The sequence below is a fragment of the Mycetomoellerius zeteki genome, unplaced genomic scaffold (assembly GCF_001594055.1).
Source record: "Mycetomoellerius zeteki isolate Tzet28-1 unplaced genomic scaffold, Tzet1.0 scaffold138, whole genome shotgun sequence".
In the NCBI taxonomy this organism is placed as follows: domain Eukaryota; kingdom Metazoa; phylum Arthropoda; class Insecta; order Hymenoptera; family Formicidae; genus Mycetomoellerius; species Mycetomoellerius zeteki.
The window spans coordinates 173,654-200,615 of record NW_017256319.1 but is presented as its reverse complement, the minus strand read 5'-3'; the positions used below and the strand labels follow the sequence as shown (position 1 = coordinate 200,615).

The following is a 26,962-nucleotide window of genomic DNA, read 5'->3' as shown; positions in this document are numbered from 1 at the left end:
ATTTGGAAACACCCTGTATATACATATGTATTAAGAAATACACTACGTATTACGATACAAAATAAATTTTTACTAACGTAAGAAGAATAACGTAGTTAGTATATCTAAAAATTATTTTAGCTGTATTAATAAGCTGTACTAATAAGTTACTAAGACGCAAATTTTTCTAACAATTATAAAATACTAAGCAAATTTTGCATATTTTGCAACTCCATTGTGTTACGCGCTTTTCATAAACACTCTGTATACTGCTAGGTTATCAATTTACTTCCGGAAACATGATAAACACGACCGTAATCCATCTTATGGCCATTGAATCCAGAGTCTACATATACGTATGTATATATTTATTAACAATCAATAAAGCTAACAATGTTATGTACTATTGGCAATGTCGATCGCAATCTGTCGCGACGCGACTCAATAAGTATAAAAGTTTGCAAAGTACTTGTAAAAACTAATACTCTAAATTACATTATAAATAAGTATTATGTAAAAGAATAGAAGAGCATAATTCGTGTAAAAAATAGTCGAACTTTGTGATGTAGCTGCAATCGTTAATATAAATGTTACGTTTATAAAAAGAATTCGTGCGTTTCCATCGATCTTTTTCAAATTACATAACATAAATGTGATTTCTCGGAAATCAGCGCTATTTAAAAAATAAAAGATTGAATTGCAAGATTTTAATTGAACAATGTTAACACAAAAAGTCGATGAAATTGTTTATTATTTTTACTCTTTAACAATTAATATTAATCTAATTGTAATATAAATATAAACATATTATGATATTTTTATCTTCTGATATTTTAAACATAGTTTTATTCTTTTTTAACGTATATATTGATGTAACTGTTTGCTTAAAATGATGAATACATAAGTTTATAACGTTTTTGTGAAATAAATTTATATCTTTATGTTTATTATGTTATCGTCGTATATAATCGCAAGTTAATGAAGATTATTGTACGCAAGCAAGTCGCGCGTTTCTTGTAGATACAAAAATTATTACAAAACATTGCAAATGCCTTAAATGTTTTTCATATTGAGAAACTATGGATGTTAACGTAATAATTATTATATTATACAAACATTTAATAAGTTTTGATGTGTCTATCTTAATTAAAAATATGCTGTCAATTACGTATTTAATATGTCTAGTACTACCATATCATTAAAGGCAACATGGTATATATTAGTTGCGTTATTCATAGAAAGATACGGAATTAGACTTCGGTGTCTAAAAATTTTTATACAAGAAGATTCTAAAAAATATAATTTCTGCTTTAATCATGCTATAATTTGGATATAATGGCAGTTTTCTACAAAAATCTTGTAGTTAAATTTATTAGAATATTAACAGAAAGATAGTAAAAATTTTGTATAATCTTAGAATATTTGTTCATTTAATAATAATAATGAAGCAATGAATAACGTAAGTATTAAGCTTAACATCTGCTAAGTGAATTAAAAATGTTATATATACAGAAACGTATTTCAATTATGATATATCGATGCATAATCAAAATGGAGATGATTCTTCCAGAGAAATCTAGGTAAAGGATATAAAAATAACCTTCAACGATATCTTCGTCTTCGCACATGTCGTGGCGCGATTTGCATCTTTACACGAATAGGATTTATACGTTCCTCGTGTTAATTTACATACAGAAAGTCGCACCGGGAATATATCGTCACTGCGACGGCTGCGACGCGACGTTCCCCATCTGGTCGGAATCTTCTGCACGAACATCGCGGTGGTGACGAATATTTCCATAGCGTTGATTAGCGGCCTTAGTAATTCGAGATAGTGTTGGTGAAGGTGGCCCATGTTTCCTCGATGGGTGCCAACACGGTGATCACTATGAGGACTGCGGCGAACACGACGATAACCACAAAGTACACACCGAAAATGAATTTCCGCATACCAGAGTGCTGTCGGGAAAATATTCAAAATGAAACTTTGTTTGCGTCCTGATATTTGTTTGTGTAATAGATTATTTTTTGACGTGATACCGTTTATCAACATTTATACAATAACGTGAACTGCTGATTAATTTATACAATTTATTGCTTTCCACTTAAGAGACAAGATATTTACACACTATATGTCCTTCGAATTTTCTTGGAATTTTGTTTCTCTCTCTCTCTCTTAATCGAAATAAATCATATTTTTTTAAATTGTTCGAATAATTTTATTTATAAAGATGTATGTAATTTTCTCATTTATGTAATTATAAAATTTCGATCGTATCCTTTAACGCGTGGAGTGTGCTTTTTATTACGTTACAGAATGCGGATCTCGCCATAGACTTTATAATGTTTACGAAGACTATATTAAAAAATGCAATTTGTTAACAATATCATTTCTTTCGCCTATCTACGTCTCATTGTCAATTTTATTAACGTTTCACGGCGGATCGACACACGTTAGAAAACGACTTGATCACGTCACTCTTATTTTAGAAAATCTTACGGGAGCGTCTCGTCTCGCATCTGGATGCACCATTGATCCACGAGAATGCATGTCTTTCATCGGGAATGAATTCACTCTCTGACTAGCTTGTCTGTCAGAGGCACATCCAAGGAACTGCAATAGAAGCAAAAGTGTCACAAATACCACAATCAGAATTAAGTCTTGAGTAAGGTGATTATTATTCGACATTGACACAAATTCCGTTAAATATCTCATTACTTAGTCTTTTCCAAGATATTGCATAAAATTCAATTTTTATATCATTTTTATTGATTTCTTTATGAAAATACAATGATCTAAAAAAAATTTGATATTAATTGATTTAGATCTAGTGTCGAAACTGTGATTGTTACACGTTTGCATTAATAAACTGCTCAATTAAATTCTTTTGCGATTTCTTCTCAAAATGTTCAGAATTTTTTTGCGTGAACTTGGTAAATAAAAAATTCTTACTGTAAGAATGAGGTGAGTTAAAACATGAAAGATTACGAATGCTGTGAGGATCCAATCGACCCAATCTGGAAGTTTAGCCTTGTTCAGTCGTACCGCGAAGAAAAGCGCGATTACTAAAACAAAATTTTGTGAAAAATTAACACTAAATATTAATTTATTTCATGAATATTTAAAGAAAGTGTATTTAGTATTAAATTATCATTTATTATTTTTTATTATCATATCAAATAATAGGAAATTAAAGTAGACAAAAGTTTCCATCTACTTATTACCTACTGCAATAATTTTTGTACTGTAAAGAAACTACAAGAATAGAAACTAGAAAATTGTAAGGAAAATTCTTCAAATAACAGTAAATCATAAAAGAAAAATGTAATATAAAAAAAATAAAAGTTTATTTATTGCTGTATTTATAAACTTACAAGCACATATTTTTGCCACGTTACCAACGAACCAGTGAGCCCAATTGAAAAGAACTCTTCGTGGTGCGCCAGGATGTGGTCTCATAGCTGCCATGAAAGGTTGGATAAAGCACAGAATTGTGGTTGTCAGGCCGACCGAAGCATGTATCGTCTCGGAACTCCACGTACCCAATTCCACGAATATTATTACGAAGGCTGCGATCGTCATTGACCACGTGAACACCATAAAGAATCTGTGCCACTTAGGGAAAAATTGATAGGCCTTTATTAGAAAGAAAGACATCCGAAAAAGACATGAGACGCTTTTTTTGCGTGATTTGAATGTTAATGACATATGCTTCGAATATTGAAGAATAGTATTTTGTTAGCAACATTAGATATTCGAGTAACGTAAAGTTAATGATATCGCACAGAATAAAACGTGATACTAATAGAAATAAAAAATGATAAAATTAAAAAATTACTAAGTTATTAAAAAATAAGAAAATAAGATAATATTCTTCTTGACCCGCGAAACCCGCGAAACGGATAACCTTTATAAGATAATATTATTCATTTTCTGCATGACTTAATATTATTGCAAAATTTTTTATTAAATAAAATACATTATAAAAAAATTAATATTTAAAATGTATAGATAATAATAATATATAATATTTAGGGCCGATTGTTCCATCTTCAGATAAACTATGTAGTAATTTACCTATTGGATAAACAAAAGAGTAAAAGAGTAAGAGCATAAAAGTGTAAGAGAGTAAGAGAGTAAGACAGTGAGATGAAGTTTACCGAAAGGTGGAACAACCCAGCCTTAATGAATTATTTTATTTTGATAAAAATTTTATTTGAGATTTAATTTGCCTAAAATAAAAATAGCTCTTTATCCTTTAATAGAAATAAATTGATCTATGTAACTGATAAGATTTTTAAATAATAGCTGTTAAAAGTATAGTCATTTAAAATCGAGCCAAATACAATATTTAATTACATTTAAATATTATATATTAAAATTAAAAATTTAAATTTACTCTCTTATAAAATAAAAATAAGAGTTTATATAAATTTACAGAAACAATTTTTTGTTTATAAAATTATCAAAAAATTAATGCATGACAATTTATTATGACAAAAGGAGTTGGCTGAGTTTATTATAATAACAGGTATTTTTATTTTACGTTCTATAATTGCAATATCCAATGAGAATATAGGTATAGAAAAGTATAATTTTGAAAAAAAGATAAGCGAAATAATTAAATAAAATATCTATGCTAGCCTAAAAATTCCGTACTTACAACGAACCAGTGATCCTTTCCACATAACTGGGAGTTGACCCAGGTCTGTCTATAATATCTTGCGAGTAGCATCCCGATGGAGGCCGTACCGATCCACGATGCCAACATAAGTGCACCATGAAGACGAATCAGTAGGTCAGAGGCTGCAGTCCATTCTCCGACGTCAGATAATTTCTTTGAGGTGCTGGTCCCAAGATAGATAAGATCGTGAAACTCAACGCCATTTGCTAAAAAAAAGACAAAGAAGCAATGCAATATCTATAAATGACGTAAATCATTCGCATAAAAATAGAACAGATAAACTTCCTGTATCTTACATACAGACTTCTTGTATAACGTTACTTTTAATCAATTCAATAATCATCACGCCAGTAAGAATTCCAGAAGCCGATCTACTCAAATTGCATTTCATTCATGTTCCTGTTCGTTTGAGCGGAAACATAAGGAAGCTATCAAATTTGCAGTTATTTCAACCTGTTTGCATCGAGAAAGTCATAAAGTTCTTGCACACTTTGCTCTTGGCGAAAATGCACGTGAAGTGAACTTTGCGAAGTCCGTCAAGGTTTCTCTTTTCTTTCTCTATTTAAAAAAGTATGACGATAAATCGCTACTTTATAAATTTGATATTACCGCGATTGAAGTCACTAAACCTGTCTCCCTGATTTAGTAATTACAACAACAATTACAATTTCCTCGCATTTATAATTTCCCGATAGATTTTTATAATGATGAAATTGTACATTCTATATTCAGCTTATACGTACGTCTCAGATCTGTGCCGGCGGCCACGAGAAGATGGTACGGAGTGTTGACAAGGTCATACGTATGTCCCTGAATGCTGGTACGCTTGTCCCGTCGAAACTTGCAATATATCATGTCATTTTTTATCGTAGCACTCTCCAACTCGACCGCGCCTTCCGACTGTGGACGAATCACGAATAGAGCAATAATTAGACGCGAATTTGGAGAACAAAGTTAGAACAATTCGAGATACACATAAGACGATTTTAAAATGAATCGCCATACTTTGTAGAGATATATTCTTCGATCAATTTGCAATCGGTTTTGATTTAGCAAGAAATTTAATTAAACAAATAAATAATTCAAGCGTTTATATTTAATAAATTTTTAGTATTTAAATTTCATGATTCAAAACTTAAAATTCGAATTTTATTAAAATTTTGTTAAAAATAGATAGTTAATCCATTAATGTACTGTTGTTTCCAACTGAACGATATGCGGTAAGATTTGAGGTCGAACTGCTAATGAGTGAGTTTACAGCGAGTAACGGGAGGAAATGCCCCTTATATGAGCTTCGTAATTATTTGTAGGGCTTAAAGATTTACAGCATTATCGTAGCGGGAGCGACACCGTCAGCTACGGCTAGTACAATAATTGGGATTTAATGGGCCAGACTCGTTGCTCGCGACAGAGCACAGGGCGAATTAATTAACACAACAGTGCATCTAGTAGGAGGGTGGTGCAGCATAGCAAACGATACTCACCAGTCTATAGCGCGTATTGCGCTTTCCGGAATTCCAAGATGTGTGTAACGCAATTTCACCATTCTCGTTCGTGCACTCAACTACGCTGTCTTCTCCCTGCGTACAATTTTGCTTATTATCACTTAATTGTTGATCCCATAAATTGCGCACGTAATTAATTACAAATATGTCACATTAATTTCGATGACGTTAATTGCCGAGTAAATATTACGTCCGACGTAAATAAACCAGTCAGTGACAAAAAAATCCAATAGCATCTAGAGAATAACTATAGAGAAATAACTATATAAATGTGAATTAAAAGATTGAAATATAATTAACACGTTAAAATTATTCAATTAGTTAAGATATATTTATTATGCGCAGACGATGTATTTAATATTTTGCAATTAATGTCTCTCAATAGAAAAGATGTAATATATAGTTCTCCAAATCTATAAAATTTTAGTAATTTTTTTTCAAAAGCTGTTACATTGAAGAAAGGTACTAAAAGAGGCGCAGACAAATATTGCAGCAAGATAATAGAAATCTCGCGAAACCCGATAGAAAACGGCAGCGAGAAGTAACTTCACACATTTAATATAAAATACTTTCGCGGAGATTCTTTTTTATGCAAGTTTCCGCTTAAATCTCACGAAAGTTTGAAAAGAAGCTGCGCGAAATGCTTGCGAGCGCAGCGCCTCGCAATTACCATATTCTTATCATCCGACAGGCCGACAGCAACGAATTTGGCACCCTTTCGTGCCTGCATCTCGAAATGATATTCATCGCCCTGCACGATCACGGCCACCGCTGCGATGCAGTCCTTGGTTTTTATACAGTCTGCGGGCGCGCCGAAGCAGTTCTTCGTGGTATGGCAGCCCGTGTAGAATGGATCCTCATCCTTCGGCTGCAACGAGAACACACACCTGGGGATGACGCGAGGAATTTACAGGCAGGAATACCATCCGCAAGATAGTATCTCGTGTGGAACGACGCGTTTGCGGAGATTGCGCAACGTTCTTCCGTCATTTGATTCGAAATTGTATGACGGAACGACGAATGAAAATGAACAAAGCACGAGTAAAGGAGTTTCGGATACTTGTCGATTATCGAGAGTTGCTTACGTATATTGTCTTGAAAGATAACTTTGATATATCGGGAGAAGACATTCTCCCTCACCATTAAACAAACCGTACAGGTTATTTAAAGTTTATCTTTAAATAGTCTCTTGTTGGATACATAAGATAAACAACAAGATCTAGAGAAAAAATACAGATTATATTAAACTATAGAATTTTGAAAAATTAAACAGAAAGGTTATTTAAACTATATCTTAAAATTATAGTCTCTCGTTGGATACGCAAGAGAAATAAAAAGATTTAGAGAAAAAGTACAGATTATATTAAATTACAGAACTTGAAGAATAAAACAGAGAACAGAAGAATGTAACTATAGTTATAGAATATAAAGTTCCTTTTTCATCATTTATGTAAATAATTAAAAATTTGAAAAAAAAAATAAACTTTATGATAAATAAGAAATGCTTAACATTACATACATATAATAAAAAAATATTCAGTAAAAAATCTTGCGTTTTAATAAAAACAAATATTACTCCAGAATAATTATAAACAATATAATATGTAATTTTTTATAAGAGGTAAATATTGAGAGTTGTATTATCAGGTATGAACGAAACGTGATGATATTGGAATTAAAATATCGCTGTACTAACACTTGTCTATGACGCAAGGATGTTCACGATTATGGCAACGATGCGAATATTAAACTCATAATATTTATGCGTAGGATTACTTGTCGTAAGATCAAGAAGACATATATTCCATCATTGCTGCAGCAAATTAAACGATAAAATATGGCATAGCATTTTTAATTGAGTACAACAATCAATTTTTGATTGCTTTAACTATCCGCAATGTTAATATACGATTTCGACGAGGCTGACCCAACCAAAAATTGGTTACTGCATCCGTTAAAAATTCTATGCCATATTCAGCCAATCTTTTCTTTCAATGTAATAATACATTATAATAATATAACGACATTAATCCCTGTAAATTTAGATATAAATAAAAATACACACAAAAAGTAATTAGAAGCTATATAATATTTTGCGACAAATTTCCGACAAAATATTGCTGAATAGCAATTAAATAATTATATAATAATAAATAGTACAGTTAAGGGCCTATTCTATAACTCTTAACGACTATAACGATATCATTACTGTCGTTGCGCAATGACTTTTTTATTATATACAAAACCTGCGCAATGACAATATAACGACATCGTTACAGTCGTTAAAAATTATGGAATAGGCCTCTTAAGCGTGATCTATAATAAGTTGCCAAAACACCGTCGCCAGTCGCAATGCTTCGTGACAGCCAATCACTAGTAATTAGTGATGCTTCTGATTGACTGTTGCGAAGCATTGCGACTGGCGACGGAGTGTTTCCAACTTATTGCAGACCACGCTTTAATCTACAATAACACAAACAAGCGAAGAAAGCTATATTCAGTCAAGACATCTTAGTACCTAATAATATTTTGCATAAATTTTACAATTTCCAGTTTGTGCATAAACGCGCCGATTATTTTGTTTTGAAATAATTCCAAACTGAAAATGGGAATACATAATATCACAAATTATATTGACAAGTAATTTAATAATAAATGAGCATCTTGAAACATTGTAAGAATTTATTGGGAAAAGTACCACTCCAGGGTTCCTGGACCTCCCTATGTTCTGCAAAGAGCGTCTTTTATCAAGTCGATCACTCAGATATATGGTGATATTTATCACAATCATCAAATAAGTGTATCGGACAGCTTTTTCAGGCGATATAAATAATGTACGATAATTATATTATATGATTTAATTATTATCCTTGAAAAAGCATGTATTATGTTTTATTCAATTTAAAATAAAATAAAAATTTTCAGTATATATATATATATATATATAGGGTGTTCAGCATAACGGTTCGCACGATTTCTCAGATATTTCCGACAGTTAAAAAAAAGTTAAAAGGTGAATATTCATCTGTTTTATCTGGAGACACGACAGTGTCGCGGCGCTAAGCATAGCGTGCTATGATAATGTCTCGGTTTTTCAAAACAACAGGATCGGTAAAGTCGGTAATAATAAAACACGCTGGTAATTGCTAAATAAATAAAAATAGGAAATAATAAAAATTAGGAAATAGTATTTTTATTGAAATGTCATTTTTATTGATGTTTTATTAATTTTATTGATACTTAATATCAAATTTGTAACATTATTTATAACAGCAGTACTTACAACCTCTGACTAGAACACAAAACATACATATATAAATGTACTTATTTAATAAAATATGCAATAAAATCAATAAAAGTGACATATAAAATCAATAAAAGTTCGACAATGATTTAAATTCGTCTTGAAGACTCTTACAATATTATGGAAAAAAATTGTATGGTGCTATTTAAAAGAATTAAGATGGCTTTGATTTCCTCACGAAAAAAATTTTTTTAACTTTTTTATCGCATGTTGTAGCCTATATAAAACAAATGAATACTCACTCTTCAATCTTTTTTTTAACTGTTGGAAGTATCTGAAAAATCGTGCGGGCTGTTGCGCTGCAAACCCTGTGTACATGTATTACATATTGTTATAAAATAAAATAAAGACTTTGATGTCTCTGATTCAAAGATTTTCAGACATTAAATATTAAAATATCTTGATTAAATATTACGAATACTACACAAACTTTTACAAAATTGTGACATCTTGAATGATAAATTACTTGAATTATAAATATAAATAACGTCTAATTATCCAGATAAACATTTAATAATCTTTTAATCTAACAAATGTTATCTGAGTAAATATTTAATGCAATTGTCTCTAATAATGTTAAGGAATGTATGAATCAGCAAGAAATCCTAATAAAGGAGACCTTGTGGAGCAAATCGTGCGCAACAATTCGCGGGAGCGTAGTTCAGAGCCGAACGAAAAGGAAATCTGCGGCGAGAGAAAGAGAAGTTTGACGACCAGCCTTCAACTTAGATACGCTTCGCGAAATCGTGCGTTCACGCTCGACGGCCTCGTTCGCCATTACCGCTCTTTGGTGTACTTTTACGCTTTTTTATCGCGAACGATCGAGCACCGTTTTCAAGGAAAGGCCACTCATCTGTATGGCAGGACGTAATTATTCAATGAAATCGTTGTATATATACATGTTGTTTAACTAAGTCAAAAAGCAATTCTTTTCAATGGGAAAGTATTCTCAATTCATTTTGTTGGAAAGATGTTTTCGAAACAGCAATCCGAATCACGAAGTTTGTGTCGAAAAACTTAACAGTTTATAGAAGGTACTATCGAATCGCCCTTCCATTTTTATCTCGTTTTCAAAGATAAATTGCAAATGGATTCTACTACTATGATACCTACATAATGCAGAAAGTTTATGTAATATAAGGATGCGAGTTATTACAAGTATTATGTTCAGGATTTCCAATTAATAAGTATGAATGAATTTAAAAAATGCAAGATGTATGAAAGAAAGATTAATAATAATAATTGTAATAATTTAAATTAGGACTTTATGTCCCTATGTTTTTTTAGAGATATTGCACGGACTCTGGTAAGATTTCTCCCAAGTTTTCTCTTAGATTTCTCTCACGTTTTTTATAAATTTTTATTTCATACATTAAGGATTAATCCTGTCTGGTTGCACCTTCTACGAGTACTGCAATATTTTATTTATCTTCTCTCAATATTACCAAGCATGTTTTTATGCAAAACACTTAGAATAAATATTTAAATTTACTGATTCTTATAAAGATATTCATATATTTCATACGAGTATATTTGAATATTTGTATATTTAGTATTTTATTTTGGATAAAATGAAAAATATCATTTTCAAAATTAAAAAGCAAAGTACAACGAAAAAAATAAACTGCAGCGAATCTATTGACCACAAGCGATGCATGGTTCATAGAACTTCTCCATTAAAGAAGAATTTAGAAAATATAATGCACTTATATTTTATCAATCACATCCGATAATTCCTCGACTATTCCACTTGGCGGTCCTCGAACATGTAATAAAGACCAAATCCGTGAGAAACAAATAGAGAACCATAAAAAATCTACGACACGAAATCGCGAATAGCCGCGGAAGTAAACGGTGAAAGTACATACATAAAGCATAAATTCCAGAATGTTGGTTACGGTCGCGTGTTATATCTTTATTGTATACAGCTAAGGGCCGTGCATGTATACATATGTAGAGATGCATAATTCATACATTCGTACATCACGCGCGGCTATATTTGCCTCTCAAATTTTTTACTTTCTACGTAATCAACGCATATTAGATATATGATACGAAAAACGGAGATTAACGAGAAGAAAGTCTTTCTATCGTATAATCGAAACATTTAAAATTTTTGTTCATATAAATAATACAAACGGAAAAAGAACGATACAGAATCAGTTAAGGTGTCTTTTTATTCTAGATTTTTAATAAAATTTATATTTCACACAGCTCATTGTACGTTAATTAATTATCCATTTTATGTTATAAGTGATGTTCATTGAACGTAGGTATGAGAATATAAGCATATTTTAATTGAGTCTGAATTTCGCGAAATTGTAAAATGTAGATTTATGAGTGCGTTATTTTATTTCTCATTCATTAACGATGAATATTTAATTATTTATTTGGCAAATATAATACACTTGGAGCTGACAATTTTAATAATTAGAGTATTATTACAACTCATTCATGCGAAGGAAATTGGAATGTATTTTCATCCAACGCCCGTTTAATCCGTGTGAACGTAATACAATGAAACAATTCATTGAAAACAATTGGCAGTTATTATCTTCCAGGAAAATTTTGATAGATTTTTTTCATATAAGATTAATAAGCAAGATTTCTTATACATGTCATTAATAATACAAAAATCGTAATTCCGCTTATTAAAAGATTCAATTCAATCTATTTGACATTCATTTGAATATTTTTCAGAATATTATATGCAGAGTGTTTCAAAATAAGCAAATCAAATTTAAATTTAATAGATGCTTCAATAAATTTTATATTAATATTTTATTATAGAAAAATACGCGTTCCGATATTAACTATTTTTATAATTAAACTTTAAATAAAAATTAAAGTTCATTTAATATTAACTGAAAATTATGATATTTTCATCTACTTTCTCTCTGTGACGTATAATTTATTAATTTATAGAAGCTGTTTATTTTCAAACAATTTCAAAATCATAGATGTATTGATATTTTCATGGAGGAACAAGCAATATCGAATAGAACAGTGAAAAAAGAATAGTAAAAGTAATTTGATAGATTTTGGAATATTCTGTATATAACGAACACAAGTTGCGTAAGTTCTTCGAATGCGATTAACGAGAATCCTCTGTACTCGGCGTCTGGGCCGGCTGCCATGCATCCCACGAGCAATATTCGCAAAGCCACACCTATCGGGACTTACAGGCCGCTTACGACGTTTAACACGCTGTAATACTACCACGCGCATTTACCTTATAATGGTGACGGCGCGCACGACAGGAAATATAATACTCACCGCATAACTGGCAGTGGGGCTGTAGTAGGGCGGCGTGGTGGTTCTGAAGGGAGTGATAGGTGTAGATGAGGTCGATACCGTGATGGACCGCTTGTCAACGGTGACTTTAGGCGACTCTACGCCAATCCAGTACGTGTAGTAATCCTGAGCGAAGGTGGAGCTACAGAAGAAACAGGGTCAATGAAATTAAAGTGTACGGTAAAACAAGATTCGACAAAAATAGTAGAAAACCGTTTTAAAGCATATAAAACTAATATTATAAAAACGTTTTAATGATGTTATGACAAATTAGATATTATGACATACCAAAAAAATGTTTACTTTGTATTTAAAAATAAATAATAAACGTGGTTTATATTAATAAATAATATGAAAAAAGAAGCATAAAACCATAACACAAGTTGTTATTAGCGGTATGTCAAATATTAAAATTCACAAATATTCATAGTTATAAAATATAGATGTTTCGGCCAATATCTGACTACCTTCAGTATGTCATATTTAATAAATAAAAGTCACGCAGAATACATGATAAAACTTGTCTAATTTCTATTATAGTCAATGTAATTTTAAATTCTAACGAATTTCTATGTTCGACATCGCTCGATTTCTTGTCATTTGTAGATTCTAACAGATATTATTTATACTTGTTTCGCAATTGAGTGAACACATAATTTCCAGATTCGTGTGTTCCTTGCAAAATTAGTTAAAACGTTAATTGTCGTCGATGATGAAAACCAATAACAAGGATGGAGAATATTTTACAAAGCCGTGTGTACTTTGTATTTCTATACAAAGGAAAGTCGCCGATACTGACATAAATCTCTTAAAGAGACATCTCTTTATTATTTAAAAACTAAATATTGCTCTTTATTAATACTGATAAAAAAATAATTTATTTAGATAATTAAAGAAGTAAACACTCAAAATTTATATATTTGTGGCTTAATTATTTCTATACAAAATTAGCTAAAAAATTCTACAAATACAAAATAAAATTCTTATAATTTTCTTTTGCACATTACGTAGTTTAAATAATAGTGGCTACATTATTGATAATATTACATCGTGTTACATGTTGGTTATTTCCTAAGGCCCTTTTCACTATAACCTTTGCATGGTTAAGTTAATCGATGATCGCAGAAGTGCCACTAATAATTCAATGAATTAAAACTTCTCCTCTCTCTTCCTTTTCTGACAAATTATGTTCAGTTGGCAATCGTGATGATTGAGTTAATCATCGACCATTAACCATTAACGTTAATCGGAATTGGTGAAAGAGTAAATCGGTTTTATTTATATTTTTTCTTTTTCATTTTTTTCATAATGATTTTTCCAAAGATTATACTTGTCTATAAGACAGATCATAAACTAACTTATAATTTTTATATATAGTCTTGCTTTATAGTCTTGTTTTCAAATAGCCCTATCGGAGCTGAAGGTATACTCGTATATTTATGGAAAAACCCTTAAAAAAGAAACTGTCGCTACATGTTTCCGTTTTACAAAACAGCATTAACCTTTTCTCTGTGTACAGATGTGCAAACACACCCCAAGTTAATAAAAATGTAAATAAAAGTTACCGAATGGATAAAATTTTCAAATCTTAAAAATTCTGTGATATAAATGTGAATATTTGTACACAGAGAGAAGGTTAATGCATATAAATGAACAAAAAACGTTTTATATCGAAATAAAAAGATTCTAGAAAATTTTATGAACATTCACTTGTATGTATTTTATACATATGGCTTCTATGAAAGAAAAAGAATAGAAACATGTGCAGGCATTATTGCATACTGTGTCAGTTTTGATGCTTATTTTGTTAGACGCTCATTTTTACTTATCTTACGTAAAAGTTAATTATTGCATAACAGTATTATAAAAATTGCTATATTATCTGATAGTAGACACTTTCTTAGTACGTATTAATTTCTCTAATTTTATTTTTAGCTTTAAGTTTAAGAAATATTATTTAAAAATAAGATAGTATGTCGGTATCGGTAATTTCTTTCTATCTCTTTCATACATTTTTATATTTTTATTAATTTTTTAAAAATTGTAAAATATTGCGTGATTTTATATTTATATACAGTTATATTGTGTATGTATAAAACAGTTAAATTTCAATTTTTTCATTGTCAGAGACTTTAAAATATTATAGCTGTCTAAAACTCTACTTTATAGATCAAAAAATTTAATGTATAATTTAGTGTAATAAGGAACGTTTTTAATTGAATTGACAATATTATTCGTATGAAATTATGATAAGAAATTATTTAGATATGAAACACACTAGACTTTTTTAACTTTATTCAATTTTTGGCGAAAATGTGTCAATTACACGCGATTTAAATTTAAAGCGAATTCAGAGAAATTAATTTTTCTGGAACTAAAAATAGTGTTTAAATTTATACTTTTTCTTTTATTTTCAATATATTAGAATAATAGAATGCAGCGCAAATGCAGTATATATTCGATGTGATATGTATATGTGATGCTTTGTAATATATCTTAATAAGAGTTTCTTATAGTGATACTCACTTTTTCTAATTTTCGATTGTCTTTCATGAAAATTAAAATGGATGTCCGGAAATTACAAGGCATAAAAACAAACTTAACAATTATAAAGTTAAGTTCAAAGTTTAAGAATTAGTAATACATAACGTTCTAAAATAAATTTTTAATTAGTTTTTTAATTCTTGTTTCTCTTGCCTAGAAGTTGTTAACATTATACAATAAGATTATAAAACTCTTGACATTTATTAATAGTGAGAGTTATTCTCTATTCATGCAGAACTATTAGATCACATCGAAATGCGAACCATGATATTAAACGTATTAAAAATACTTTCACGTAAATTCTCTTTTTTGTTAATACTGGTTGTTATGAAATATATAATAAATATCAGAATACAAAAGTGGCAAAGAATTCTCAAACGGTACCGTAAAAACAAAATAAAAACTCGCGAAATAAGTTACGAAGTTTTAACAAGGGATCGCAGCTGCGCGTTCTATTAAACATGCATTAGTAACTCCGCATCGATTATTACGAGGAAAAGTTCATAAGGAATGTTTCGCGCGTTTCTCGCACCGTTATGCCCGCACGAGCGCGTTGAATTCCAAGCACGAGTCGCATCCGCGCGTACGGTAATACCTAATTGTGATTCATAAGTGTGATACGCTACACCTCTACATACGTACGTATGAAGCTGTATGTGCTTGTACGTGCACGCAATGGTTGAGATCAGACGCTAGAATCATGACTCAACAATTAAGCCGTTTTTAGACGTTGATATTTCTTATTCTACTTAAATTTTATAAATAGCTATTCAGCAACTTCGCGATTTTGTAAGTTCGGAAGTAACAAACTTTTACAGTTTTAATGCGGTCCTTGACGTGGCAACAAATATTTGAATATCTGATAAATAATCTATTGTATTTAGTTTTATTAATCACATGCAACGGAATAAAATTGTAATACCCCTCTAAAAAAATCACGTTTATTGTTTATAATTTAGGATTGCAACAAGTTTTATTTTATTATATAATTATTTATATAATATATTTATATATATATTAAATTTACAATTTATTATTAAAATTTCTTTTGTAAAATTTATCATTATATTGTATGTATAGTTTCAAATTTGTGGGATATTAATTATAGATATAATAAAATAATTACTGTTTTTACGGAACATGAGTTGAGCAACAAATATACAACATACAGATTTTAAATAATATTCAGTAACGTGTTTATCTATGGGCTTTTGTGGTTAAAGCCCTAGAGCGTCAAAACGCTAGGGGCATCACAATTTTAAAAAGAACAAAGAAATTAAACGGTAATTTGACAATGGTGTTTATGGTGCAATTTTATAAATCGTTGGAGCAATAACTAGATAAAACTGTTAACAGTATATATACTTAAGAGTGTGAAATTGTTGCCTCTTAAGTCTTAACAAGATATAATTAATGACATGATTAACATGATATTTGTCATTGACAAGATAGTATTAATAGTATCGTCGGTGTATTTGTGACTCTAGTCAAAAGCGTGTAAAGAAAATTGTATTTATTAATATGGAGAGGAAGGGGGGCGCTCAAAGATCACGAGTTCCTGGGCGCAAATTTTATAAACGCGCGCGGCCCTGATAATATTAAATACTAATTTAAAAAAAATAACGTCAATAAATTTGTTTTATATAGATTATATCAAGATACAGGAATTTTTCTGTGTGATACAATTCATTCAAACTTCACTTAATTCAATGAAATTTATCGTTAAATCGCGTGATTATCGTTAAAGTATCGTCATTATTATATAACAATACTTACTTGAAGATAATGGTACCTTCGTAATTAACTGGAGCCTCCCAATCGAATTCAAGATTGTGCTTCTGGTTTTTATTCGTATGGGTTACGCCATTCTAAACATAAAAGCAGCAAAAATTTTTTCAATAACAAAGTGCACATCATTCACATTTGCGAAAGAATCTCGATAAATGATTAAATCTTGGAAAAATCATTGAGGATAAAAAAATATTTGTTACATAAAAACAGAGCGCTCCGATGCATCATATTACTAACAATAAGAATGGCGAAGTCGTAGAATTAATATCGTGGAATATATACTCACTCACAGAAAAATAGGCCTCTATAATGTTACAATTATCGACTTTTTGCAGATTTATATAGTACAATTGAAAATAACAATCGTTACAATTGTTGTAATATCTAGAAATCAATACTTTAAAAATGTAATGCAATAATTCATTTTTTCTTTTAAAAAATTGAAAAAATTCATCCAAAACTCGAAAAAATAAAGTATATATTAATTCTAAAATACTAATTAAAATATTTTAATATTGGACTTTTCGATTATTCAATATTCATAAGCATTGTCTCGATGTTTATAAAAATATTAAAATCTTTTTTACTTTGATATGATTTATAGCTGGATAGAAAAGAAAGAAATAAAAATGATATGGTGCAGAAAATACCTTTACACCTTGTGTGCATTCCACAATTTTCGCGGATTCGGGCAAGTTTATAAATTCTCCCACGTATTCACCGGTATCGATGTCTCTAGCGAGGATCATGAAGCCTTGGTATGCGAGACCCTCTGGACTTCCAAGGATTAAACGGACTCTACCTTGTCCTGCTGCAGGTAGTACCTGATAAGGTGGATACGACGATTGCGGGGAAGTGTTTTCATGACGTGGCGTCAGATCGAAGCATGTTCGCGGAGGCGCGCCATTGGGTAATCCCAGCACCTTTACGAGCAAGCCGATAACCAGAAACAGCAATGGCTTAGGCATTTCTATAACAAAATGTAAAAAAAAAACAGTTAAAGAACAAGCATAACTAACGTAATATTTTTTATGCATAGGTATATAATATTTTTGTTGAAAAAAAGTTGATTTTAAATTGACCAAAAAATTCGTTATTAAGAGATAACTGAGAGATTAGACTTTTTTTAACATTTTACGTTAATATAGATAATATTCATACATAAATACCTTTATGCTGTTAGATTTAAATTGTTGTCAACATCACATTTGTAATTAACTTTGATGCATACCCATAGCAAACGTAAAAAAAGCGAATTATGATTATTCCCTCACGAGAAATAATGAAACAATCGGGAAATATCTAAATGAAACAACACATGTGTTTAAACACGAACGGAGATAATACGCGTTGTGTGTTTAATCAGTTTAATGTTCTCTGTTCATGTCGATGTTGAATTTATCCGATATGACGTAAACAGAAATGTGCATCTGGCAGCTATTCGTTGTCGCTTATCCATAATGCACGTCTTATTCCTTCACCTGTACGTAATCTCATGTGTAAATTTCAATTTCAACAACCGCATTTGCATTAATAATTGCTGAACGATCATATAGAAATCGTAAAGATAATGATTCATCTAGTTTCATTTATGTATGAATATATAAATTATTCAAATATAATCAAGAGAACTGCAAGTCCAATGTTCAAGTTATATATTCTTTAACATTTCCTTTGATATCTATTGTACATGCTTGTACAGTGATTTCAGCAATACTTCAATATCAATTATAAACTTACAATCTATTATAAAAATTATAATCTTTAAAAATATAGATATTTAATTCTTCTCCTATTGTTCTGTTTGTACAGAAGATGATACATTCATTTTATATCTATAAAGATATAGAAAAATTATGTATCTCGAATACTTCTGATATGTATTGTAACAATTGATAAAATAATTGATAAAATGAATCATATAACTTAAAAAATTATTAGCGATAAACCGACAATTTTTTATAATCTGTTAAGAATGCAAGTTAATTGTTAATCATGTTTGTTCAATCATGTGATAGAGTGAATCGAGATAATAAGAGATACTTAGAGATAATAAGAGATACGTTATTGAGATATTAATGAACGACGAAGTGATGCAAGAGGAGTGAATGACTCGAAGAAACAAGCGCGTTCACTTGTGCACAACCCACGCCTGAAAGAACTGACTTTCACCCTTTGGGAGTTTAGCTCCTTACGAGTTTCTCAGTTCGCGCATTCCTAAATGCCCCGCTACTACTAAAATATTCCTCATGCCTGCCGTTATGTAATACCGACTGACCCTCGCCATTGAATGCCACGCAGCCACGGCAATGCCTATTGCAGGAATATTTCCCTATATATCAAAGTCGAAGCAACGTCGCATTAAAATCACTGGTTTGCTTTACATATTTGTTAAACTTAGAGTCTTATTACTATGTAAAATTATACTTTCCAGCGGGACAGAGCTTCAATTTTACAATTTGATACATAAGTTTGTTAAAAAAAAACAAATAAACAAAAACGAAAAGAATATACGTAATAATGCATTTAATTTAGGGATAAAATTAAGCGGATATTTAAATTTAAATAAAATCTAGTTAATTACAATCAAACAATTCAATTCAAATACCATTTAAAAAATATTATATAATCAATAATCATATTTTGTATTTAATATGAAAAACGTATTTTAAAATCACGAATATTTTTGTACATATTTTTGCAAGATTGTATCTTACTAAGAAGTACCTTAGTCAGCAATAAAACGCGCATTCTTTACGTGGCCTCCGCGAATCCTTATAATTATAAAATGTGCATATTCGAGGCAAGGTCGATCACTTGCGATAACTATTAACCACACTATTTTACACTTTCACAGCAAGTAACGACACACACGCATACTCCGAATTAACCGATTAGAATTAGGTCACCCGCAATATATGTTGGTAAATTCATTGCAAGGAATTATGGATGATTGTCGTGTTGTCGAGGACATAACTTGGTTCATTCATGAAGGAATTTGACGTTGACTTTTCAATGATGATTTAAAACGATGCGTAATAACTCAGACGAAGATTCTCAAGATGAAGATTCCTAACAAAGATTTGAGAGAATTGCGGTTAATTAGCATACTAACACAGTTATATAACACAACAAATATTATAGTAACAAAGATGACTATTTTTAAACATAATTTAAATAGTCCTCACAACAAACTTTCGCGTACGCATTCTTTTTAAATATTTATATTATACATATAAAGATATGTTTACATAATAAATGAATTACAAATAGCGAAAGTGATATTCAATTTTTTATATATAACTATAACGATATGCTAATAATATAACTATTATTAGCATATCATTATTTACACAAACATTTACAAAAATTATTAAACTAATATAAATTAAGAAGAACAAGAAGAATATAAATTAATGATATTCTACAGTGTCAGATATCAAAGGAGCACTGGTAACCCAATTCTTTGAGTTAAATATAACATTTTATTATTTTTAACTTTTATGTGTGTAAAAATGCTAATCCATTTCTGTGATTAGTTTGAAAGTATTTAGTACAAAAAAATAATAAGCTAAATTTAAGTAAAAAATTTAATATTTTTTATTGAATTAAATTATTTGACTCCATTGTTTTAATTAAATTAACGATATATTGAATAGAAAGAATTGTGACTTATTGAAATGATTAAAAATAATTCAAATTGTATAATTTGATTATGAATTTAACAGTGTATATCTTTGTACGATATTATTGATCAACATTATTATTTCAAACTTTTTAGTCTCCATGATACAAATAAAAAATTATCTTGCAAGTGTATATATATATATACATATATATATACAAATATCAATTATAGACATGTAATATTGGCCTTCTGTTACTTATTTTTCCCTTCCATGTCTCTATACCATGTGCATGTCACAATGCGACACGTGGACGTAATAACCGATAATTGGGAAAGGCGTTTGCAAAGAATACAATTATCTCGATAATACAACAATTAGCTGTGAAATGAATTGGCTCTGTCCAAGATCAATATTACGAATGAATTTATTTCTCTTTGACGGAACCTGAATTTGCAAACAGTTGCAATCATTGCGAGACACGGTATACCGAAATCAAGACAATTGATTTTTTTAATCATAAAAATCATAGCGATACCATCTACATATACATATGTGATCTAAAAGCTATGTCTATATAAAATAAATATACTATCTATACAAGGAATTTCAAAATTCTCGACTTAAAATATACAATACTTGTGTGCAGCGAGATAGTTCTCGAAAAATTGAGTGAAAAGGTTATTTGTAAATTTTTATTTTAGGTAATTTTTGAAATAATGGGCAGTACTTTTTGAAATGATGATTAAATATGGCCAATACCTTTTAAATTACAAACCTTTTAAATAGACACTGAGACACATGTCCATGAGGCGCGCGTGCGATAAAGTAGTAGTGACCTCTGATGAGCGCGCACACACTTTAGCGCATTTATTAATACTCACAGGTGACTATTTAAACATGGTTTGTAATTGGCGATATTTAAACTCTTATATTTTAAAAACTATTACTGAAAATAAAAATTTACAAATATTTTTTTATTTAATTTTTCAAAAACTGTCTTGCTATAATATTTTGAGTCGTAAATTTTGGAACACCTTATATAGAATAAAAATCTAATCTCAGAATTTTGTTTCTATGAGACAGATCGGAGAGAAATTAAGATCGCGATAATCACATGCGTGTCTAGTTTTATCATATATCATTATTCCATTGTACAGAAGAGAACGAGCACAAGGCTTCGTTTTGCGGTTTACGTGTGTGACTCATCAGTAGCGTCAAACACATACATAGACATACAGGCACGCACAGCTCGTTGACACGTACACAGAACTTACATATATGCACACAGATTTACCACATTTTCTTTCTGCGTGGTCCTTTGTGAACGCACAGGAAATTCCCAACACGATGTATAATGCAAAAGTTAATTCGATAACAATTTATTGCGTGCAAAAATTTCTTATATTGTTAATTACGTTACTAATTAAAATTTCCTATTATCAATATGTTAATATAATGTCAATACGTTAGTCTTATAACATCACATTGAAATTCAATTTTAGCACTTAAAGAATACTTTAAAATTCTTATTTACAAAAAAAAATTAATATTATGTTTAAAAATTATTTTTAATTTTTTTTTTAAATTGTCAGTTATTGTTTATTGTTTTATTATAGATGTTGTTTATATAATATTTGTGTGTTCTTAAATTTAAGATAAAAAGTTCATTTATCGTAAGTTTATTTATCAAAGTAGAAATTAGCTATGATGACTGTGCATTTAAATAAAATATCGCAACTATCAATATATTACGACTTTACAGTTCTGTAAATTCGATAAAAATTATTAGTATTTTTCATTCGCATTTATAAATACAATAAAAAAATTGTTCAACGTATCTTAACAATATATTCAGAGTGCAATCTTCTCTCCGTAGCGTATTTCTCTGCATATCGTTATGTAACCTGATCATCGCACGATACACTTTCGCGTAGTCATGCGTTTAGTTAGCTTATGATTAGTGAAGTATTACTAATCTGTCAATTCAGTGTCAAGATAATATTATTTTGTTTAAAATAAAAACTAGCGCGTAAATATGCAGAATTCACTGTGCCCCAGAATTCACAATTCAAAATACCATATAGCAAGAAGGTTCTCGAAAAATTAAGTCAAAAATTCATTTGTCAATTTTTCTTTTAAGAAATAATTTTTTTATAATAACGGTTTAAATACGTATCTACAGTTTTAGATCATCATTTGTAAGTCGCGCTTAATATAATACTCATAGGTCATCTAAACGTAGTCTGTAATTGATCATATTTAAACCATTATGACTGGGTTGTCCCACCTTTTGATAAACTTCAACTCACTCTCTAACTCTCTTACTCCCTTATGTTCTTACTTCTTTACTCTTTTATTTATTCATTAGATAAATTACCACATAGTTTATACGGAACAATCGGCCCTATGTTTAACTATTGATTAAAATAAAAATTTACAAATGACTTTTTTTACTTAATTTTTACTTAATTTTTCGAAAATTTTCATGCTGTAATATTTTGAGTCGTGAATTTTAGGATACTGTATAATACCATATGACAAATATAATAGTAATATAATATAGGATAACTATTAAAAATTGAAATGAGATGGACTAAATGAGACAATTACTAATTGTTATAAATACTAAGGGTGTTCAGACACGCCCTGATATTTAAGTGCTTTTTAACTTAATTGCGTTTTAATTTCGTAATACGAGAAGCTTTTAAAACATCTTTTATATTTGTTATTACAAAATATCTAACGTAAATAGAATGTTTTAAAAATATAAAAAAACATTTCACACTATGCTTAAGCTCTTTGTGTATTATTTATTTTATTTTACTATTTCAAATTTAATAATTTTTTATTTATTTTAAGATATTAATTTTTCGTACACAATAAGCTAGTGTTTGCAAACCGCAATAAAACGTGGCATTCCTAATGCAGTACCGAGTTCTTTTAAGTTGGACGTGTATCGCGTCGTCGAGCAACTAGGTATTCATGACATGTTTCTTCGAATGAGATACATTTAATTGTATTCGTGCAACTTGCAAGTTTCTACTGCTCCGAATGTCATCAGGCAAACAAAGTATCGTGCTCTCGTCTTCCATGTTTGGTGAACGCATCACCATGGTTACGTCGCCCTGTGTTGTCCTAGAATTTCCACAGCGAGCATTACTCTCGCGTCAGTACGCCAATTCGCAATTTTATCAGTTACGTAAGTCAGAAGCCACCAGAACAAGAATTTAGGGAGACGTCGTTCACCATCGCCGCAATTATTCCTAACGGCCTTCTCTTTAATGAGTTCAGCTCTCTCCTCGGCTCATCGATCTTTTTCCGATTGTTTCGCTTTGTCTTATGTACAGGTTGAATCAACTAGTCAGATTAGAGCAACCAGTATCTAAAGAAGGATATGACATACATTCTCGTGTCTCTTTGATTTTTTTTTTCAAGTATCTCACTCAATATTTGCACAATTGAAAAGTAATAGAAAAAGCTTAGTTTTCCTAACAAATGGACTTGACAATGCTTTTACTTGTCTACTTTCAATGATAAAACAAAGATCCATGTTATTCACTCCTTTTTACTAGAAAATTATATAGAAAATTAGTAATGCAAAGATTGTCGGAATAATGTTTCCTTGCATGTTCACTCGATGAGTCGTCTAAAGTTACCTATTTGAGATTATAATTAAGAGTATATAATTGAGACAAATTATTGATGTCATTTCGCGTCGCTTTGAGAAATAATCCAGTTAACTGGTGAAGATGACTTATTCTTATAGATGGTAAAACCCAGAAGTGAATCATCGGATGAATTAGTATTGCACTAGAATAAGAAATAGTTAATATATAACGTAATATCGTCAAAAAGAATGACATGATTTCTTCAAAGTCGATTAACTTTAACCGTAATTCTATTCTCTGTATTTCTTTCGGGATTCTGTCTCTGTAGAAGAAAATAAAGAGACCATTGCCCCTTGATTAAGGTTAATCGACGTCGAAGAAATCAATCCTGGAGCGATCGAAAAGATCTAAGATTCAACGGATTCACTCGATCTTCTGCTTATTGTTGCGAAAAATCGCGCTCCCACCGTAATTCCACAACACAATGACCTGGATTAAAGAAAAGTTGACTGCTAAATTCTTCCACATTCATTCATTTATATATAAAAAATAATAGATTTATACATTTCAATTTTATTTTCAGTTAAATATACAGTACAAGGCTCCATAAAATCTATCACGTTTCTTTCTCAAAACAAAATATCTATAATTAACACTTTCATACTTTTATTTTGTGATTAGTTTAAATGTATTTTTATTAAAAAGAAATTATATATTAGGAATTATATATTTTAGCTAGAAACTTATTTATTTATTTAAGAAGAACCACTTTTTCAAATTAATTTATCTAAAATTAAAAACTGATAATTAATTATATCGTTAAAAAAATTTTATATATAACAGAGAACAAAGAGGATAAATAGTGACAACAATTCTATAAATTTGATAATTAAAAAATTAATCTCTACGTAGCGAAAAAGATTTAAATCATTGTCACATTTATTCTCAGAATTCTAAAATAGGCAGGAAGCAGTTGAATTTTTTATGAACATCTCGTGTAAGCTCTTCACAACGTCATTTCGCAAATTTTAAAATAAATCCGTGTTTATTTTTGTACACAAATTATCTTCCTAATTCTACTTCACGTTGCATTTTATATGCAATTTAATTTTCTCAGCGAAAGGTTATCGCGTAAAATACTCTTGCCTAAAAATAGAATAATTTTTATTGATGCAATCGATATACATTTATGTCAATATAATTTTTAATTGCTACAGATTTAGCTAAGAAAATGTTGTCTCAGTACGATATTAATTATTAACACTAGACAATTATTTTTAAAGGAACAATTGTATTTTAAAGGAATTTTTATATTTAGATATAAGAACCTCGTGACATAAAGTTTGTCCTATATTTTACGTTTCACTATTAAGAAGTGATTTCCTAATCGTCTATAAGACACTAATCTGGTAAAACTATCTCGGCTTTTCGTTTTTTTTTTATTTAATGTGTATGGAAAAGTAGAGAAAAATTTTTATTTTAATCTTAAGATTTTTAAAGCAAACCAGTAATCATAAAACAAAAATTGATAAAAATTTTTCAGCAAAAAAGTCATCCATTTGCCGTTTTTATTAACTTAGACGATAATATATTGCTTCATGGATTGCTACTCAATTTTAATGAATAGAGAATGGCAAGTGATAAGAAAATCGATAATTTCAAAGCTTTTATCCGGTTCACTATTAAACGAAATATTTGGCCCAATTGTTTATCAATTTTTAACTACACTACAAAACAGGCCATTGTCGATAATTAGTATGCTTTTAGAAAAGATAGTACCCCAAGAACATAATTTATTAAACAGCCGGGTCACATACTTGCTTTTTCTCCGATTCGAACGGTCATTTACCCAGAAAGAAACGAACTCGCACTCACAATAGGATAAAACGGGGTAATTTGGATAGGTTAAAGAAATTTTGAAATTGTATAAAAAAAAGATTGAGGCCGCATAGTATATTCAATCAAATATACAAAATATACAAATTACACCAATAACGTATATTTTATATGTTTAATTGAATATACCATCCCTCAACTTTTTACATAATTCAAAATTTCTGTTAACCTATTCAAATTCTCCGCTTTATCCTATCTATTTGTTCGCAACAACTTTTAAAAAGTAAGTAGCAGTTTCACAAATCCTAACTTTATATTAAAATTAAAAAAGTTATATCTTTATATGAAAAAATCTATAATTTTACTAATTTTTTTTTACGGTGTTGCTCATGGTACCGAAATTGATGCCACCTGCTGAAGTTCAAACTTGGGTATGCAACTGCTGCGCAAACACTCACCGGTCCTCATTTCCGTCACGGATGCAGATCCTTTACCAGACGGCGTTTATCACAATGTAACGCGCGCCAAACAAATTCGTAGGAGGTCACGTGTACCGGTACCGGCGGTCCGATAACACACGCGCACTAATTCCCGGTCCACGTCCACGTTGAGATGCCGTCCATCGATCGTTTTCTGCTCGATCCTTTGACGCTATTGCAGACGCGTCCTTCCGGTCAAGTGGATCCCGATCGTCCTGTATTCTTTGCGATCAGGAGAGAGACTCCGAAAAACGCGCACCTCTCACTGTTTTTTAACTGCACGATGAGGAGAATTTAGGCAAAGACTA

At 30.2% G+C, this 26,962-nt stretch overlaps 2 protein-coding genes across 3 annotated transcripts in view; both read right to left on the bottom strand.

Annotated features, from left to right (window-relative positions):
* Nucleotides 1–1,780, bottom strand: part of LOC108731780 (uncharacterized) — a 12,112-nt gene extending 10,332 nt beyond the window's left edge. Inside the window, exon 1 of the mRNA XM_018462283.1 lies at nt 1,673–1,780. Coding sequence (XP_018317785.1) covers nt 1,673–1,780 — 108 coding nt within the window. The remainder of the gene's footprint in view (nt 1–1,672) is intronic.
* LOC108731825 (putative ferric-chelate reductase 1 homolog) lies at nt 1,465–26,962 on the bottom strand. Of its 2 annotated transcripts, none has more exons than XM_018462345.1 (12): nt 26,634–26,962; nt 17,753–18,072; nt 17,088–17,179; nt 12,750–12,909; nt 6,840–7,037; nt 6,149–6,244; nt 5,408–5,564; nt 4,644–4,870; nt 3,355–3,595; nt 2,933–3,045; nt 2,480–2,593; nt 1,465–1,938 (listed from the first exon to the last, which is right to left on the bottom strand). In XM_018462345.1, exons 1-12 carry the CDS (start codon nt 26,641–26,643, stop codon nt 1,798–1,800), a joined length of 1,869 nt encoding a protein of 622 aa, XP_018317847.1. In that variant the 5' UTR covers nt 26,644–26,962; the 3' UTR covers nt 1,465–1,797. The 2 variants fall into 2 exon arrangements, with proteins under 2 accessions (XP_018317847.1, XP_018317848.1); XM_018462346.1 differs by lacking the exon at nt 26,634–26,962 and adding an exon at nt 18,272–18,366.